We start from the raw sequence: 17,166 nt of genomic DNA on the forward strand, positions 1-17,166 counted from the left end.
TATTACCATTTTCTTTATTAATTTTTTATAAAATATCTTGAAAAACTAAATATATCATTATTAAATAAAAAGTATTAATAGAAGTTTATATCTTTTTTAAATAATTTTCAAAATATTAGCCATTAATTACCTCACCTAAATCCTTATTATTATTATTGTTATAAAAGTTAATAGAAATAAATGTAATAATTGAAATAGATTTTTTCAATCTTGAATATTTTAATATAAATTAAGTAAGTAGAATTATACTTAATAAAAAGTATTTCCATATTAAATATACTTGTTTTTCTTATATAATTGAATTCTTTCAATAAAAGAAAATTTAAGTACTTTAATATAAAATAGAATTAAAATATAATCGATTTTATTCAAAAAAGTATTAAAAGCATTAAAAACATTAAGATTACTAACATCCATTGAATCATAATTTTAAAAATGAAATGAATTCTATAATAAATATAAAAGACTTTAGGTTTATTAAAATAGAATAATATAGAGAATTCATTTGCTATATATATAACTAATTATTATATAATCTAAATAAAATTAAAATACAAATAAAATAATAAAAACTATTAAAAAAGATAATTTCTAAGAATAATATTAAATTTATTATAAAAGATTAAGATCTTATTTGAATTAGATTAGTTCTAGCCTTTTATTTTATAAAAAGTTCTTTTAAATTTTGTAATATAAATATATAAAGAATTGATTTTTTATTTAAAATTAAATAGCTTATCTTTAGCTTCCTATACTTTATTTGAATTGTTATAGATATATATAAATTGATTTAGAATTATTATATAATTTAAGAAAACGTTTTAATTAAAAAAAGAAAGTTGAAGTAATATTATAACTTATATATAAAATTTGAAATTAAAATAAACATAATAAAATTGAGTAATAGAATTGTCGATTATAGTATTATCTATTTATAGTTTTATTTAAATTAAGAGTAATTATATATTAAATTTCTAAGAGTTATTATTAAACTTTTTAGAATTAAAAAAAAGGATTTCAATTAAGAAAATGTTTGAATAATAAAAGTATAGGAATAAGATTTCATTCTATTAACAAATTATTTTACTACAAAGTTCTATAATTGTAAGGTTTATTAAATTGTAATTTATAATTAAGAAATTAAGAATAAGAAAAGAAACAATACCTTTGAATAATATTAAGAAGATTTGTATACAAATAAAAGAATAGAAATAATATATTTAAACAAAAGTAAGTAGAATATACATAAGGGTTTTATTTATAAGTATATATTAATATTATTCCATTTTTTATTTGAAAAAGCTTTTAATAATGTAATAAATCTAGTAAACATTTAAAAATCAATCTTAAAATTAAAAGCTATAAAACTAAAGAGAATATATTATAGAGCTATATATATAATCGACTCGGAGCTTAATATTATACTAATCTGATCGAATGCGATCATGTGTATATCATGACAAATACTATATTAATTTATCTTTTGTAAAATATTTCTTAAAAAAAACAAACCCTTTTGAAAAGTTTTCATTTTTCATTTTCTTATATTTAAAAACCTTCTTCTTTATAGTTAAGATTTCTTTATAAGACTTTTAAGTATTGAAAAGCCTAGATTATTATAAAAATTTATAATTTAAACTTTTTTATTAATTATATTTAATATAATAAGTTTATTATTGATAATATCGATATAAATATACTAAACCTCTCTTCTTAATACTAATAATAATATCTTTTTAATTCAGATAGATATCAACTTAATAATTATAGAAAGGAATATTAAAAGGTTTTCTGCTTTAAATATAATAAAGATTAATGGGTTTTTCTAAGAAAATCTTTCCTTAGTTTTTTTGTATTTTTCTATCAATACATACATCATTTCAAAATAGACTAAAATCAATCTTTTCTTACTATTTATATTTTAATAGTCAATTAAAAAATTTCAAAAAAGAAAACATATTTAATAATAACAAAAATATAGATAATTAGAAATTATAAATATTTCTATTATATTTCAAAAATAGAGGAAATTGTTACGATTTTTATTATAAACATACTATTCTTATAATAATTATTATGTAAAATTAAATTTCTAATTATTGATTGGAAATTTGTATTATTTATATAGAGAATTATAATATTTAGAAAAAGAATTAAATTATACCGATAAGTAAAGAAAGTATATGATTATGTATAAACGAATTTTATATAACGTAACGTATGGGGAACTCGGACATATGGGGAACTCGGACACTTTTAGCCCATCACCAACTTGAAACCGCAATAACTTTTATTATGCATACCCAATCACCTTCTACATCTGCTCAAATTGAAGAGAAGCTTCAAAAGGCTATAATTTCACTTCAATTGAAAGAATTTAAATCAATTAGAAAGGCTGCAGAGCATTTTGAAGTCCCTAAGTCTACCCTAGCTGATAGGCTGGCTGGGAAGAAAACACGTTCCCAAACCCACGAAATGGCTCAAATTCTTTCAAACGCAGAAGAAAATACTCTTGTACGATGGATTTCACGACTTACCATCACTGGATTCCCTGCTACACCTATGTTGGTGAAGGAAATGGCCGACGAAATTCGTCTTCGACGCGTTCGGGTCGCGTCATCTCGAAATCCTACCTCGACAGAAATTCCACCTATAGGCCACGAATGGATCTATAGATTCCAAAAACGACATCCAGAACTTAAAACATGCTATTCACGTCAATTAGAGTCTAATCGGGCTAAAGAAGCAACTCCGGAGAATATTCAGGCTTGGTTTGACGCGTTTCGCACGCGTCTCATTGAGCGAAAGTATGAATTAGATGATATGTATAATATGGATGAAACCGGATTTGGAGTTGGAAGTACTCAAAGTACGCGCATTATAGTCGATTCTACTCAGAAATCGAATTGGAAAGTTACAGCTGGCAAGCAAGAATGGATAACTGCATTTGAATGTGTCAATGCAGCTGGAAATGCTCTATCACCTATGGTCATTTTCAAGGCTCAGAATACGAATTCTGCATGGATTCCAAAGGACACACCTCAAAGCTGGCAGTTCTCTACTAGTACAAATGGATGGACCTCAAATAGCCATGGATTAGAATGGTTAAAAAGGGTTTTCGAACCAGAATCCAAGAAAGTGTCAGGTGACCGACCTCGACTTTTGATCATGGATGGCCATTCAAGCCATATTACAGGTAGCTTTATTGCTTTCTGTATAGATAATGATATTGATTTACTTATATTACCTCCTCATTGCTCTCACTTGCTTCAGCCACTTGATATTGCGGTGTATGGGCCAATGAAACGATATCATGCTTTAGAGGTCGATCGATATTCTCGAGCTGGTGTAAAGCGAATCCAAAGAGCTGAATGGGTAGAACTCTTTCAAAATATTAGAAAAAAAGCATTGAATTCTTCTAATATTAAAGCTGGCTGGAGAGGAGCTGGTTTAGTACCTTTTGCCCCACGAAAAGTACTCGATTCATTACCATTTAACTCCTCCCAGCAACCTTCTACTCCACAAATGAGAACCCCCAATCAAGACCTAGACTTGTCTATACTCAGGAGTTCTCCTCCAGATGGAACAGAACTAAGGCAAGCAAATCAGATCTTTAATACAGCTCTAGCAAGCAGTGGTTCTCCTGCATCGCCAACTCGTCGATATGCCAAGAGAATGACTAGGCTTGTAGAATCTCAAAATGCTGAGATAGCCCTACTTCGGAAACAGCTCTCTGATGCTCAGGAGGTAATTGAGACTCGAAAGAAAAGAACTAAAGGCAAAAGAGTCAAATTACAAGGTCAATTTGTCTTTAGTACTAAGGAAGTATTGAAAATGGTACGTGAGGCGGAGGAAAAACCGAAGGAGAAAAAGCCACGAGGACGGCCATGCAAACGCCCAATTGAAGAATCAGAAGAAGAGATTGAAGAAGAAGAGCTAGAGAATAGTTCAAGTGATTCGGAATTGGAATTGGAGGATTGTGTGGCTTGTAGAACAAGATCGCGTGTAGAATAATTGAAAAAGTGTCCGAGTTCCCCATATGTCCGAGTTCCCCATACGTTACGTTATATTTTAATGTAGTACATGTATTGATATAGTATATGTACTAATAAACCATGTTAAATAAAGAATGGAAAATGATGTAATGAATAAGATAGAATACGGAGGAAAGGGTAGGGTAGGGTAGGATTGAATAGGGAAAAGAAGAGAAGAGAGGGAGAAGATACGAGAGAGAGGGAGAGGATACAAGAGGAGAGTAAACTGTACATAGATACATATACAAGCGATATAAGCAAAGTGAAATAGAGTGAAACAGAGTAAAGTGAAGTGGTTAATTAATGCTAATACATGCACACACATATATATACATCATCATCATTATTATTCAAACCCTAAAACACTAAACTAAATCAACTTAACATCATTTCATATCATTTCATTCATTTCGTTTAGTGCAAGAGAACCCTAGACTATAATCTAGATATCTACTATCCATGCCATGCCATGCCATACCATTAAATTTCATTTTCCTTCATTTCCCATACAATATCCCCCTTTCATCGCATCGCGTTGCAAAACTTTTCTTTCCCATCACTCATTCTCATCATTCCATATTCATCATACAACGCATTGTGTAAGTGATCAATCAGGCATATACGAATGATATCAATCCGCTCCCAGCATAAAAAAAGCAAATCAAAATGACTAGCTAGCTCGAGCTCAATGCAAGTAAACTCCTTAAATCGCAAGCGAAGTTGTGAGGGAAAAAAGTGAAAATCAAAGGGTAAAAAACACCAGACCTCCCTAAATCCACCCGAAGAAAAAATATCTGGCAACTAATAATCGGTAAATCAAATGAATTTACCAATCAAGTGGTTCCTTGATTTCCTCTCCCCGGTTAGTCGTAGGTACCGGCTTTGGTTTGACCGCCAACTTTCCATTCTTTCCTCTCTTCAAATATCCACTACCATCTAACCATGGTGTCTCCTTTGTCATCTTCTTCTCAAAATTCGAAATCTTATCTTCCATTTGAAGAGTCAATCCAATATCATCCAATCCATTGACTAAACAATGTTTTCTGAATTCTTCCACCTCGAAGCTACAGATCTTCTTTCCGGATTCATCATTGATAACTTGATTTGGAAGATCAATTTCAATTTCCTTGCCTGCATATGCTTCTGCTGCAATGGCATCGAGATCGGCTTTGTTGGTGATTGGGATTGGAAGCATGCCATTCTTGAAAGTATTGTTGAAGAAGATATCAGCAAAAGATGGGGCAATGATACATTTGATACCGAAATCAAGAAGAGCCCAAGGAGCGTGTTCACGAGAACTTCCACATCCGAAATTGGGTCCAGTGACGACGAGAACCTTGGCCTTTCTATATGGTTCTTGGTTGAGAACGAAGTCAGGCTTCTCAGTTCCATCTTCATTGAAACGGAGAGCATAGAAAAGAGCAGATCCAAGACCAGTTCTCTTGATAGTCTTCAAGAATTGTTTAGGAATGATGGCGTCGGTATCGGCATTGGCTCTGTCTAATGGTGCTGCGATTCCCTTGTAGACTTCGAATTTTGGAAGACCAGCAGAGGAGCGTGCAGCGATGGTGTTGGTGTGTGGGGAGTTATCTTCTGGTTGATCACCAATGACTTCTCGCTCATCATCATCAGTCTCGACACGTTCATCAACATGTGCCTTGCCTTGATAGCTAGTTGGTGATACCTTCTTTGGTGCTGAATCGGCGCCCTCGGCAAATTTTCTCACATCTGTAAGCTTACCAACAATAGCGGAAGCTGCTGCTGAAGCTGGCGATACCAGATGAGTACGACTTCCAGCTCCTTGACGACCTTCGAAATTTCTGTTGCTGGTACTAGCACATCTCTCCTTTGGTGCCAAAATATCAGGGTTCATTCCGAGACACATACTGCAACCAGCTTCTCTCCATTCGAAGCCAGCATCCATGAAAATCTTATCAAGACCTTCATCTTCTGCCATACTCTTGACAAGACCGGAACCTGGAACCACCATTGCTCGCTTGATATTGTCGGCAATCTTCTTTCCCTTGACAATACCAGCTGCCGCTCGGAGATCCTCAATTCTGGCATTTGTACAAGAACCAATGAACACCTTATCCAAAACTATCTCTTCCATCGGAGTTCCGGCAGTCAGTCCCATATATTGCAACATCTTGATGGCATTCTCCTTCTTTCCTTTGTCGGTGTAAGATTCTGGATCTGGGACTGAACCGGTAATTGGAACGACATCTTCAGGACTGGTACCCCAAGTAACTGTTGGAGCAACATCCTTTGCATCAATGAAGACATCAATATCGTACTTGGCGTTTTCATCGGATTGTAAACTCTTCCAGTATTTTATAGCTCTCTCCCATTCCTCAGAACCATACTTTGGAGCAAGTGGTCTATCCTTGAGATATTCAAATGTGACCTCATCTGGAGCAATCATACCAGCTCTGGCACCACCCTCAATAGACATGTTACAGATCGACATTCTACCTTCCATACTCAAGCTTCGAATAACCGAACCACAGAACTCAATAACAGCACCGGTTCCACCAGCCGTACCAATTCTTCCGATCGCATGTAAGACGACATCCTTTGCGGTAACCCCTGGTGCAAGTCCACCATCGATTTGAATTCTCATGTTCTTGCTTCGTTTGGTAATCAAAGTTTGTGTAGCAAGTACATGCTCCACTTCACTCGTACCAATTCCGAAAGCCAAAGATCCAAATGCACCATGTGTGGAAGTGTGACTGTCACCACAAACAACCGTGGTACCCGGAAGAGTGAAACCTTGTTCAGGACCAATGATATGCACAATACCTTGACGCTTATCACCCAGACCAAAGTATGTGATTCCAAAATCCCTGACATTATCTTCGAGTGTCATACATTGAAGTCTAGAATCTTCTTCCTCGACGAAAGTTTCGATATTTTTGAGAGATTTTCGGGAACTGGTTGGGACGTTCTAAGGGGGATATTAGATTTTGAGTTTCATGGATTTGACAGACCAAGACTTACATGATCGGTTGTCGCGAGAGTACAATCTGGTCTTCTAACCTTTCTCCCGGCATTTTTTAAACCCTCGAAAGCTTGCTATAAAAGTTGGTTAGAAAATGGACTCCGTGATGAGGTACCAAAAGGAACATACCGGCGAAGTAACTTCATGTACCAAATGTCTGTCTGTATCAAGAATCAGTATTTGAATCCTCGATTCTTTTCGAGATGCACATACCGATGTAAAGTAAGAGGGTGCCATCCAGTCTCTCATCTACGATGTGGTCCTGAAGAACCTTGTCGTAGAGAGTTTGAGGTCTACCTTCAGCAGTAGGCATATTGACGATGTGAATTGAAAATAACAAGACCCAGCTTTCCTTCTAATCTCGTATCTCTTTCTTTCCTCTGGTGGTCGGCTTGGTATCGAATTCCCCGAAAGAACAAACTCTCAAAACTCCTCCGACTGGAACTTTTATGAATGAAACGAAAAGAATTGCAGAGGAAGATTTACAATAGAAGAAGTGGAAGAAGTAGAAGAAGTAGAAGAAGTAGAAGTAGGTAAGTAGGTAAGTAGGTAGGTAGGTAGGGAGTCGAGAGAATAACCTTCCCGAGAGTGCGGGGTGGATATTATTTTATGATGCTCTCCTCTAGAACAAACTCCAAGATCCATGGGGCCGATATCGGGGGAGCTCCCAGTTGATCTCCGGTCGGTGTAGATCCGGTGGCCAATGAAATGCAAGGTATTACCTCTTCTGCCATTTTCTGGTCTTTTGTCATTATTGAATCCACTTTGGATTTGGGAAAATCAAGCTTTGAGATGGTGGTATTGACCAATTAAATTACATATATCATTGACTAATAAACTGGTCCCCATTAGTGGTTTCTATACCGTACATTCATCGTCCATCCATCGTCTACATACCGAGAGAGTACTACTGGGTACAGGTAATCAATCCAATGACTCAATAATGTCCTCGCGAAAGCGGAAGGGGTTGAATCGTCGAGACTCCAGTATCGGAATGTTGGGACCCCTCACTCACAATCTAGATGATACCTTGATCTATGTTAAATCTCCGGTTGGTGAGATGATATGGCACATATACTACGAGGATAGGGAGTATAATATATGATATATAATATATAACATATAATATATCTATACTTCCTATCAAATACCGTACTTATAGTAGTAATAAGAATATTCAACTCATCTCAATATACTCGCAATTGTAACTGCGATCTCGCATATCTATTTTCTAATTTCCTAATTTTCTTACCCTCATGCTCATACTCATACTCATACTCATACCCGATTCTCGGAGTTCTCTTTGCAGATTTGTTTATTCACTACTACCTATCATCTAATGGGTATTAGGTCTTCACTGGGTATCTTACTAATAAGTACTCATTAAGTATTAGGTACTCACCATCTACTCACCCCACCCCATCCTATTCTATCTCATCCCAATTCCTCCTCCTCCTCCTCCTCAACTATCCCCTTCCCTTCCCATCCCATCCCTTCCCTTCCCTTCCCTTCCCATCCCATCCCACCCCATCATCAATCTCACCACTCAATCTCACCATTCAATCTCACCAATCAACCCACCAACCATTCAAATACCAATACAGCAACACCACCCTACCCCATTTCCCACATCTGCTCCCCTATCAACATCCCACCACATCTATATTTCCTCGCTACCATTCCCACAGTATCACAAGTTCACAACTCATCACGTTATCGGTTACTCCCCTTAACACTAATTCTCCTCTTCCTCCCGATTTGATTTCAGGACCCAGGAGGATAGGTATCCTAAGAGTAATGTAATTGTAATCTTACAATGACTACCTAGATAGTTCTTCATTCATTTTACCGAGTTACTCACATTAAATTTCTAATACCTAACTAGCACGCATAAATACATACATGCATGCATTACATTGTATTGATTTTTCTTCCCCCCCTCCCCCCACTCCCAAGATCTAGCAAATTTCCTTTCAGATCCTCGGATACAATACCATCTCTATCGGAAATATGCTGTATAAACTCCCAGAAGAACTTTTCTTTCCTCCCATTTCCCCAACTCCATACCATTAGAAAACCCACATAAACCCATATACAACAAGAATCCCCAATATCTGCATCCCACCATCCCACCATCCCACAATCTACTCCCAACCCCCTCTTCATCCTCACATACCCACCCCAATCCATCTTCCCCTCCCCCTCCCCCTCCCCCTCCTCCTTCCATCCCTCTCCCTTCCCATCCCACAAACCCAATCCACAAAGATGTCTCATCGTCGGTCTCCCATGCGGACAATTCCACGGCTGTTCAATCTCCCCCATATGTCTTACCACTTTTTCCATCTGTCCCTGTGTCAATGATTTCCCAATCATAATACTACTCCTACACGCCCTCATCGCAAACATTTTTCTAACTTTACTCGGTCTTACCATTCCGGCTCTACCGCCACTTTCCGCCAATAGCGCAATCAGTTCCTCAAGATCATCGATTGAAAAGGTTGTTTCTCTCGAAACGGGAAGAGAGACAAGTTGACATCTTCCCCCTACATTTTGGGATGATTGATCGATGGTCAAAATAAATCCATTTTGTTCCAAAATATCGAGATTTTCAGCTACAATTTCTTCCTCGAGTGCTGTGAGAGAGAGTGTTTTGGGGTAAACTAATCTTTGTGATTGTACTATTGTGGTAGCTTGCAATCGTTCAAAATTGTACTTTTCGTCTGATGAATGTTGATCGATGATGAAAACATTATCTGCCGTTTGTATTCCGCCATTTTCAGGTGTCGGCTCAGGGGCTTTCGATGCGAGGATAAAGCCGAGATTGAATTGACCAATGATTTTCATCTTGGCGAAATCACTCTTGGAAATTGTAAGGGAGAGCCGCTCTTCGGCACCGTCAGAATCAAGAGCTTCGTCTTGAGAAGTATAAGTAGTTTGATTTGCGTATAAAGAAAGCGCATCTTGCAAAGATTCAAACTGTTGGTTGATATCAAGAACAGTTGTGTCAACAGTCTGTGTTAGATTGAATGTGGATTCCTTCCTCTTCGCGGCACCCTTGATAAGTAATTTTGTACGTGAAATGTTGTCTTGAGATGGTAGCGCGGCCGTTCTTTCAGCATCCTCAATCATCTCTTGGACTTTCGCTTCTTCGCGAACCTTTTTCTCCTTCTCGTCCAAGTACTCTCCATCTTCCTCCTCTCCATCCGCAGTATGCTCTGGAGAAACTTCTGATGGCATAGGAGCATCCTCATCTACAGGAGAAGCTGTTGGTGAATTATTTCCATCCGCATCTGCATCAGAAGCGCTTGAGGAATTAGGTGAAGCGGTTTCTAACGTAGACTCTGGCTCTTCTGAATCGATCATATTCGTATCATCACTAGCTTCTGAGATTTGAGTTCCAGGTGCACCGAATCGTTGGAGAAGTCGTTTCCCAAAAGATGGCATAGGTAAATTCCTCTGAAGCTTCCCACTCTCACGCAGGGAAGCAGAATTATTGTCAACTTTCAATCTCTTAGGGGGGGGTGTTCCAATAGAGCTCGTCACAGTATGATCACCTATCGTTATTGTAGCCATCTCTTGTTGAGAACGTTGTGGTCTGCTACTTCCAAGCGAGCTCAGTACTCCTGGAGTAGACATCGGGGATGGTGATATAAGTTGGGGAATGGGCAGTTCTGACTGGGATGGACTGGGCGGATCTTCAGCGCCTTCCAAGGCTTTTGACCCTTCTCTTGAGACGCTAGCCTCAGCCATCCGGTCATTAAAATCAGCAACGTGTCGAGGGGGTCTATAAGTGGGCGCAGCTTGAGAGTCTTGAGTTGTCACAATCGAGCTTTCAGGGCTTACAAGATCATCTTCAGCTTCCTCGACCCGAGCAGCTTCCCTGCCAAACCTGGATATCAATCTCTGCTTTTCCTTTGACGGGCCGTGGTTGACATTTTGCATAGCCTTCGGAGGTGCTGGTTGTTGATCACTCCGTTCTTCAGACTTACGACCGACCCAATTCGTAATCAAAGTTATAGCTGTGCCATCTTGCGACAGTGAGTTTCGTGACATAGAAGAACGTTTTGCTTTTGAATTCGACTGCACGTGAGAATCCTGACTAGCTATGCTTTGAGCGTTACTAGATCGTCTAGAATTCGAGATTGCGCCCGAAGCTTGTTCTTCCTCTTCATCTTCTTCCGCGTCATCTTCCTCGGCAGATTGTGGAGATGCTTGCGGGCGCTTTTGCAAACTTTTGGATGCACTAGCAGCCTCTCGATTAATAGTCAATTGTTTAAACTGCGGTTGCTTCTGTGCTAGCAATTGAGATACTGGTATCGTATGGTCCTGACCTTCAAAAAGTCCAGCAAGAGCCGTCTTGAGGTTCTCCAACATACGACTTTGATCATGTAGTAAAATGGTACGTTTATCAGGGCTAACATTGACATCATACAAATGAGTGTCTAATTCGATATTAGCAAATATAAATGGGGACTGAGTGCTTCCCCATCCATTGTATGATTTATAGACCTCGTTGAAAGCCTTTGCCACTTGAGGAAGTCCACACGGTCTCGAATTTACGAAAAACATTTGTCTATCAGGAGTTTGACGTCCTTCTCCCGTAGCTGGACGCGAAATATGACCAATAATTCGGATGTCCTTAGTCTCACCATCATCCTGTGCACTCCGTCTTTGACTGGAGCCACCCGTAGGCTCCAACTCTAGACGTAAATCCATTGGTATTAATTGGGTAAGAGTCTTCGCACCAAAAACATTAACAATGTTCTCTCTGGTAGTAGGATTCCCTTTTGTAGAAAAGATTGTTGTCTTTTTGCCCTTAGCTGCCTGCTGCGAGACTGTAAACTTGATACCTGTTTGTATACAAGCATATTGTCCCAGAACACCTGTAACCTTGCTCCATTCTCGTTTTATGTTTTTCTCAAGCTCTCGTCGTCTCACTGGCAGATTGTTGAATAAGTTCTCTACTATCACCGTAGTTCCTTTCTGCGCCGCTACAACAGATGTGCCTTTTAACTTCCCTGAGATTTCGAATTCGAGCTTCGTACCTTTCGGGGCACTTTCTGGCATGCATGTAATGACGGAGAAATTTGAAAGTGCACATAGTGAAGATAAGGCTTCACCACGGAATCCAAATGTTTGAAGCGTCGTCAGGTCGTTGTATGTGGTCAATTTCGAGGTATGATGTTTGAGTGCTAAGGTATCATAATTGTGCGGAGAAATTCCACCACCATTATCCTGTACCTCGATTGCTTCGAGTCCTTGATTCTTAAATCGCACATCTATTTAATCTTTAGCATGCGAAATCCAAAGAGTGTAGATATATACATGTTCTTACCAATACTCGTTGCTCCAGCATCCAGACTATTCTCCACCAGTTCTTTCACGACCGAACATAAATCAACAATTACCTGGCCAGACTGGATCTGATGGATCTGTAGACATATAAATCATTAGTTAGTATTATATAGCAAGCTGAGATCCTAGAGATATTCTCACCGTCCGGCCTTCAATAGGTTTTATAGTAGCCATATCATTTTCCTTTGATCGTTGAACGCGATTGATGTTGGGCAGACGCGCCTGAAGATCCACGAGTTTAACGTGGTTGGTTTTCGCGTCATAAATGTCACTTCGATTTCAATGTGATGGATGGGAATATAATTTTTATCGTTTATCTTATTATTTTAATGGGTCTAGAAGTAAAATACTACATGTTCGAAGAGAAGGAGCACTGGTTAATTGAATTATCAGATGGGAAACCAGATATAGCGACTACAATCGCTGACACAGGCTCTACGTTGGAGAAAAAAGAGGCCGGAATTGACCACTGGTAAAGCCCTTCAATAATCCAAATGTTCCATTCCGGTTTAAAAAATTAAATCTTTAAATAATTTTTATGATTGAAAATTATTCCAGGATTTAATTAATATTATTAATTTTAGCATTTTATTATTAATCGATTTATTATAGAATTTGTTAGAATGATCAACTTTGGCCTCTTTTTTCTCCTACAAATAGACAGGCTCTAGAGTAAACGGAGTTGGTGGGGGTCAGACCACCAGAGCACACCAGAGCACACCAGAGCACATCAAAACAAGTACTATGGAATTCGGTCCAGCTCCTCTCTTTCGCTAAATCACAAGTATCGACTTGAGCCAATTCCCATAAACACAGTTTATTAGCTAGTTTACTACTATACTTTCAAGCTTGTCAGTTGATTCAAGCTAGATTCCAGTTTGACCAATAAAGGTTGATAATATCCTCTTCTTCTTACACTAGGTTATACGCATCACAATCGTTAGCTAATCATTTCGTGGGAATCTTCACCGCTTTCGTCGATCATCGATGTCGGGAGAAAAGGAGATAGAGAGATAGCATGATAAGACAGAGATAGGCTCGAAGATAAGAGATTTTTTCATCATTATTTGCAGCATCACATCAGCATCATGTTATGAAAAAGGAAGATCCAACAGAGTATTCAGAACCATGAACTTTTATTTTGCTCTCGAAACGCTTGCATCTTATCAGCAACGGCCAAACTATATCACGACGCTGCCATCCGCTTCCTATTCAAATAACTGACCGACATTCGTTGGAAAAAGGGAAGCGATAGTGCATGAACATGCATGGACAGCACGAGCTTTTATTTTTGCGTCGTGCATGAGCAGAAGGGGGAAGAAAACCTGGCGAGGAAGATTACCACTTCATATCTACTCCTAACTCTCCATGGAAACTCATAGCTTGGAGTTCCTCTTTCCCTCGACAGCGTTGCCATTCGTGAAGTATACATCAGGCTTCATGCTGTTGCATGTCCAAGTCTTAGATTGGTGTCGTGAGTTGCAATAGCTAAAGATGCCGAAAGCGAAAGGTGGGTGGGTTATTATTTTGACATTAAAGTGGTGACGCGACCATCCATGCGTCTACCCGAATAATTTTTTTGGTAATATGATGAGGATCCTAAACATAACATGGGAAAGAAATGCAAGAAAGGAAGCGCATATTTTTGTAGTAGTACAATCCATCAATGTAGGTGGATACTGGAGTACCAGTAGCAGTTTGATGGGAAGAGAATGCAAACAAATTTCCATTGGGATCAATGTGCTGCACTAGAGTAGAGGAAAGAGATCGTTATGTGGTATCATCCATCGACAAGAAGCAAAGAAAAAAACGCCACGCGCCAATCTTGATATTTTCATGAATCGCATAAAATCAATGAGAGGTGGTGGTGATTTTGCTGAACTATGAAGTGGCTGATTGTGGAGTTGATGACTCGCTGTCTCCAACCATATCTGCAACACGCATTTTCTTAGCGCGAGGTGCCCCGTCACGCAATTCGTTGAGTTCACGCTCAACATCATCCAGGCGACGCTTCAATTGATTTTCTCGACGTTGAGATTCTTCAAGTCGATTCACTAGATTATTCTCTGATTCTCTGAGCATCGCCACTCCTTGGTTCGCATTGGCTTCATCCTGTTCAAGCTGGGTGACTCGACCACGAAAGAGTTCGTTTATAACCTCCAGCTCGTTGACGCGAGTTTTCAAAGAAGAATTCTGGGCGATAAGCTGTTCGTATGTCTGAGGTACTTCGAGACCATGCGGACCATTCATAGATGGGGACGTAGACCGTATATCGCCAGGGGAAGGTTGTCGAATGTGCATAGGCGGAAGAGAAGGGGAATGATTGTAATGATGTTCTTCCAAACCATTTCCGTTGAATGGGGGTAAATGATTACCGTACATCGAAGGAGTCGCAGTTCTGGAGATGGGAGAATTCGATCCATCTGAATGACCGTTGGCAGACTTTCCTGATGCTCTTCTATGCCCAAGTGAACCTGGCGGTGGTGTGCCAGCTTGCGATCGCGCTTGGTCAAGACCATTAGCTTCGTATAGAGTCTGCGACAGAACGCGTTAGTTATCGTGCCATTACTACAGAATAAATTACAATAGTATGAATAAATACATACCTTTTTCTTTGCACCCTGAGCAGTACCTGAACTCTTGACGCGATTTCGACTCTTGATAACATCTGTCTTGAGGCTTATCGGCCGAGGCCGCCCGTGCAATTTCAGGAAGAGACCACAAGCATTGCATAATACAGATCCTATTTCATCTCTCCGCCATAAGGGAGTCGTTGAAGTCTGACAATTCTGACAGGTAGGCTGTTGGGTTTCGCGATCATTGTTAGCCATTGTAGCCATGATTGTGGTATTGATAATATGATAATTTGCAAAATCGCTATCGTTATCGGAGATTGGGAAGGAACGAAAATTCTCGCAGATTGCTCTTGCTGATATCGCTTGAGCGCTTGAGTTGTGAAGTAGTGGGATGGGAAGGCACGGACGGGAAATCCCGAGTACGGTTGATCTTAAAAGACTAAATGACAAGGAATGACCGATAAAGAAAAGGTGACCGTATAATACTTATCGGCACATTAATCCCAAAGGATTGGTAGGATTGGTAGGATAGGAAGGACAGGAAGGACAGGAAGGACAGGAGGAGAATATGGATTAGGAAAGGAAGAAAACGAAAAAGATGAATAAATCTGTAACATGGAGATCAGATCATCAGACTCAGAGAGAGAGAGAGACATTATAGAATGTTCCCGGTGATTTTCTGAACACAATGACCATATCAAGAATAGAACGTGAGATTGATACAAATAGACAATGTATAGTATCGCGGCATAAAGTGGGAGGGAAAAAGAGAGAATATACAACATACTGGTGAATTGTTTTGCCCTCCTCCGGATGTAGCAGATGGCGATGATGTCGCATACCCCATATTTACATTTTGTCCAACATTGAATGCTCTATAGTGTGCTAAATTAGCTTTTGAACTATGCTTTATTATGTTGCACATCATAGAATTCAAATATACGAAACTATAATTCCCGTATCCATGAAAGCTTCAAGGAATCCCAATATGTCTTTGTCCATTCAATAAGAAATAAGAAACAAGAAACAAGAAGCATTAAACTCAAAACTTTCATCTCCAATTGAATTGAAACCCTTCCATCATCCGAGACAATAGTAACATCAGTTTATATTTTCCTCCGCAATGCGAACGTACCTCAATTGTGGTGAACTTGTACCCGAAGCTAATGAAGCCAGTGCGGAGAGACCAGGTAGTTGCGGCAGTGAAGCGCTATGGTGTAAAGAAGAGTTCACTGTTGAGGTCGAGGATGGTCGAGAAATTGGATCCATGGGTGGCATGATTGGCAATGATTGCCTTCCATCGCTCATCGATGGTGACATTCGGAAAGGAGGCAGATCTCGACTTGAGTCTCCTGAAGAAGGCCGCAGATGAATATCGAGGGGCGATGCCCGATAAATGGGAGCGAGTGTAGAAGCCGTGGTTGCGGTTTGAGGGGGTTTGTTATTAAATCACGTCCGAAAGAGAACGCGAGGTATGTGGTTGTAGTAAGGTGGAAATCGACTGTTCCTTAACTTTATCTATCTCCAAATGTCTATATCGAAAATAGCAGAGATCGTTCGAATTGTAACTAGAAGGAAGGCGACTACGCTGACACTAGTAGCGAGAACGAAATTATTCTTCGAGAATTGCAAGTAAGTGAATGAAGCACGAGACTTTTTCGGTTGACCCAAACGAATGACAATGATATTCAAACTTTTCAAGGGGAGTGATTTGAATTCTGGGTATATGAGAACGATGAATGAAGAGACAGTAAATGATGTTACAGTGCAAAGTAGCAAATCAGAGTTACAAAGATTGAGAAAGAAGTTATTGAGGAAAAAGGAATGGCAGCTGGATCCTGGCCGCCCCTTATCCATTCGCGCTACCCTGCAATCGAAACAATCTATAAAAAGGATACTCCCGGACGCAAGGTACCTGATCATGACATTATGACAAGCTCCAAAAATGTACAAATTTTTACTACGAGGAATGATGAGTTATCTACCTACGCATCATTACTTTTGAAGTCAAAGAATGTATTTGAAATTGGGAGTCCCATACGGAGGAGTTTCACATTGTTATGATTGAATTGAACCACTTCATCTCCTCGGACTCCCCTCGACTCGATACCAATCTCTAGGTACAGCATTGAGCACATCAATCGATGCATGCAAGATCGGAACATCTCACCAACGCTGCTGCTAAGAAGCTGTGGGAACA

The 17,166-nt window shown here is 38.9% G+C and overlaps 3 protein-coding genes across 3 annotated transcripts; all 3 read right to left on the reverse strand.

Annotated features, from left to right (window-relative positions):
• Nucleotides 1-4,860: 4,860 nt before the first annotated feature.
• EAF01_011534 (uncharacterized protein) lies at nucleotides 4,861-7,348 on the reverse strand (the record flags this gene model as incomplete). Its single annotated transcript, XM_038919792.1, has 4 exons — nucleotides 4,861-6,981; nucleotides 7,035-7,109; nucleotides 7,165-7,196; nucleotides 7,249-7,348. The coding sequence occupies 4 exons, from the start codon at nucleotides 7,346-7,348 to the stop codon at nucleotides 4,861-4,863; spliced, it is 2,328 nt and encodes a 775-aa protein (XP_038764725.1).
• A 1,591-nt stretch (nucleotides 7,349-8,939) lies between these two features.
• EAF01_011535 (uncharacterized protein) lies at nucleotides 8,940-12,684 on the reverse strand. Its single transcript, XM_038919793.1, has 3 exons — nucleotides 12,532-12,684; nucleotides 12,371-12,467; nucleotides 8,940-12,314 (listed from the first exon to the last, which is right to left on the reverse strand). The coding sequence occupies exons 1-3, from the start codon at nucleotides 12,562-12,564 to the stop codon at nucleotides 8,947-8,949; spliced, it is 3,498 nt and encodes a 1,165-aa protein (XP_038764726.1). The 5' UTR covers nucleotides 12,565-12,684; the 3' UTR covers nucleotides 8,940-8,946.
• Nucleotides 12,685-14,271: 1,587 nt separating this feature from the next.
• On the reverse strand, nucleotides 14,272-16,244 carry EAF01_011536 (uncharacterized protein; the record flags this gene model as incomplete). The annotated part of the gene is made up of 4 exons (XM_038919794.1): nucleotides 14,272-14,925; nucleotides 14,997-15,191; nucleotides 15,754-15,841; nucleotides 16,102-16,244. 4 exons carry the CDS (start codon nucleotides 16,242-16,244, stop codon nucleotides 14,272-14,274), a joined length of 1,080 nt encoding a protein of 359 aa, XP_038764727.1.
• Between the last annotated feature and the right edge of the window lie 922 nt (nucleotides 16,245-17,166).

The sequence above is a fragment of the Botrytis porri genome (assembly GCF_014898465.1).
Source record: "Botrytis porri strain MUCL 3234 chromosome Unknown BPOR_022, whole genome shotgun sequence".
Lineage (NCBI taxonomy): Eukaryota > Fungi > Ascomycota > Leotiomycetes > Helotiales > Sclerotiniaceae > Botrytis > Botrytis porri.

Bases quoted from the DNA above. Each gene is read 5' to 3' on its own strand.
- EAF01_011535 (XM_038919793.1), bottom strand. From the start codon at position 12,564: ATGGCTACTATAAAACCTATTGAAGGCCGGACG. The intron at 12,468-12,531 runs GTGAGAATATCT...ATATGTCTACAG, and splicing joins AACCTATTGAAGGCCGGACG to ATCCATCAGATCCAGTCTGG. The intron at 12,315-12,370 runs GTAAGAACATGT...AAGATTAAATAG, and splicing joins TGCTGGAGCAACGAGTATTG to ATGTGCGATTTAAGAATCAA.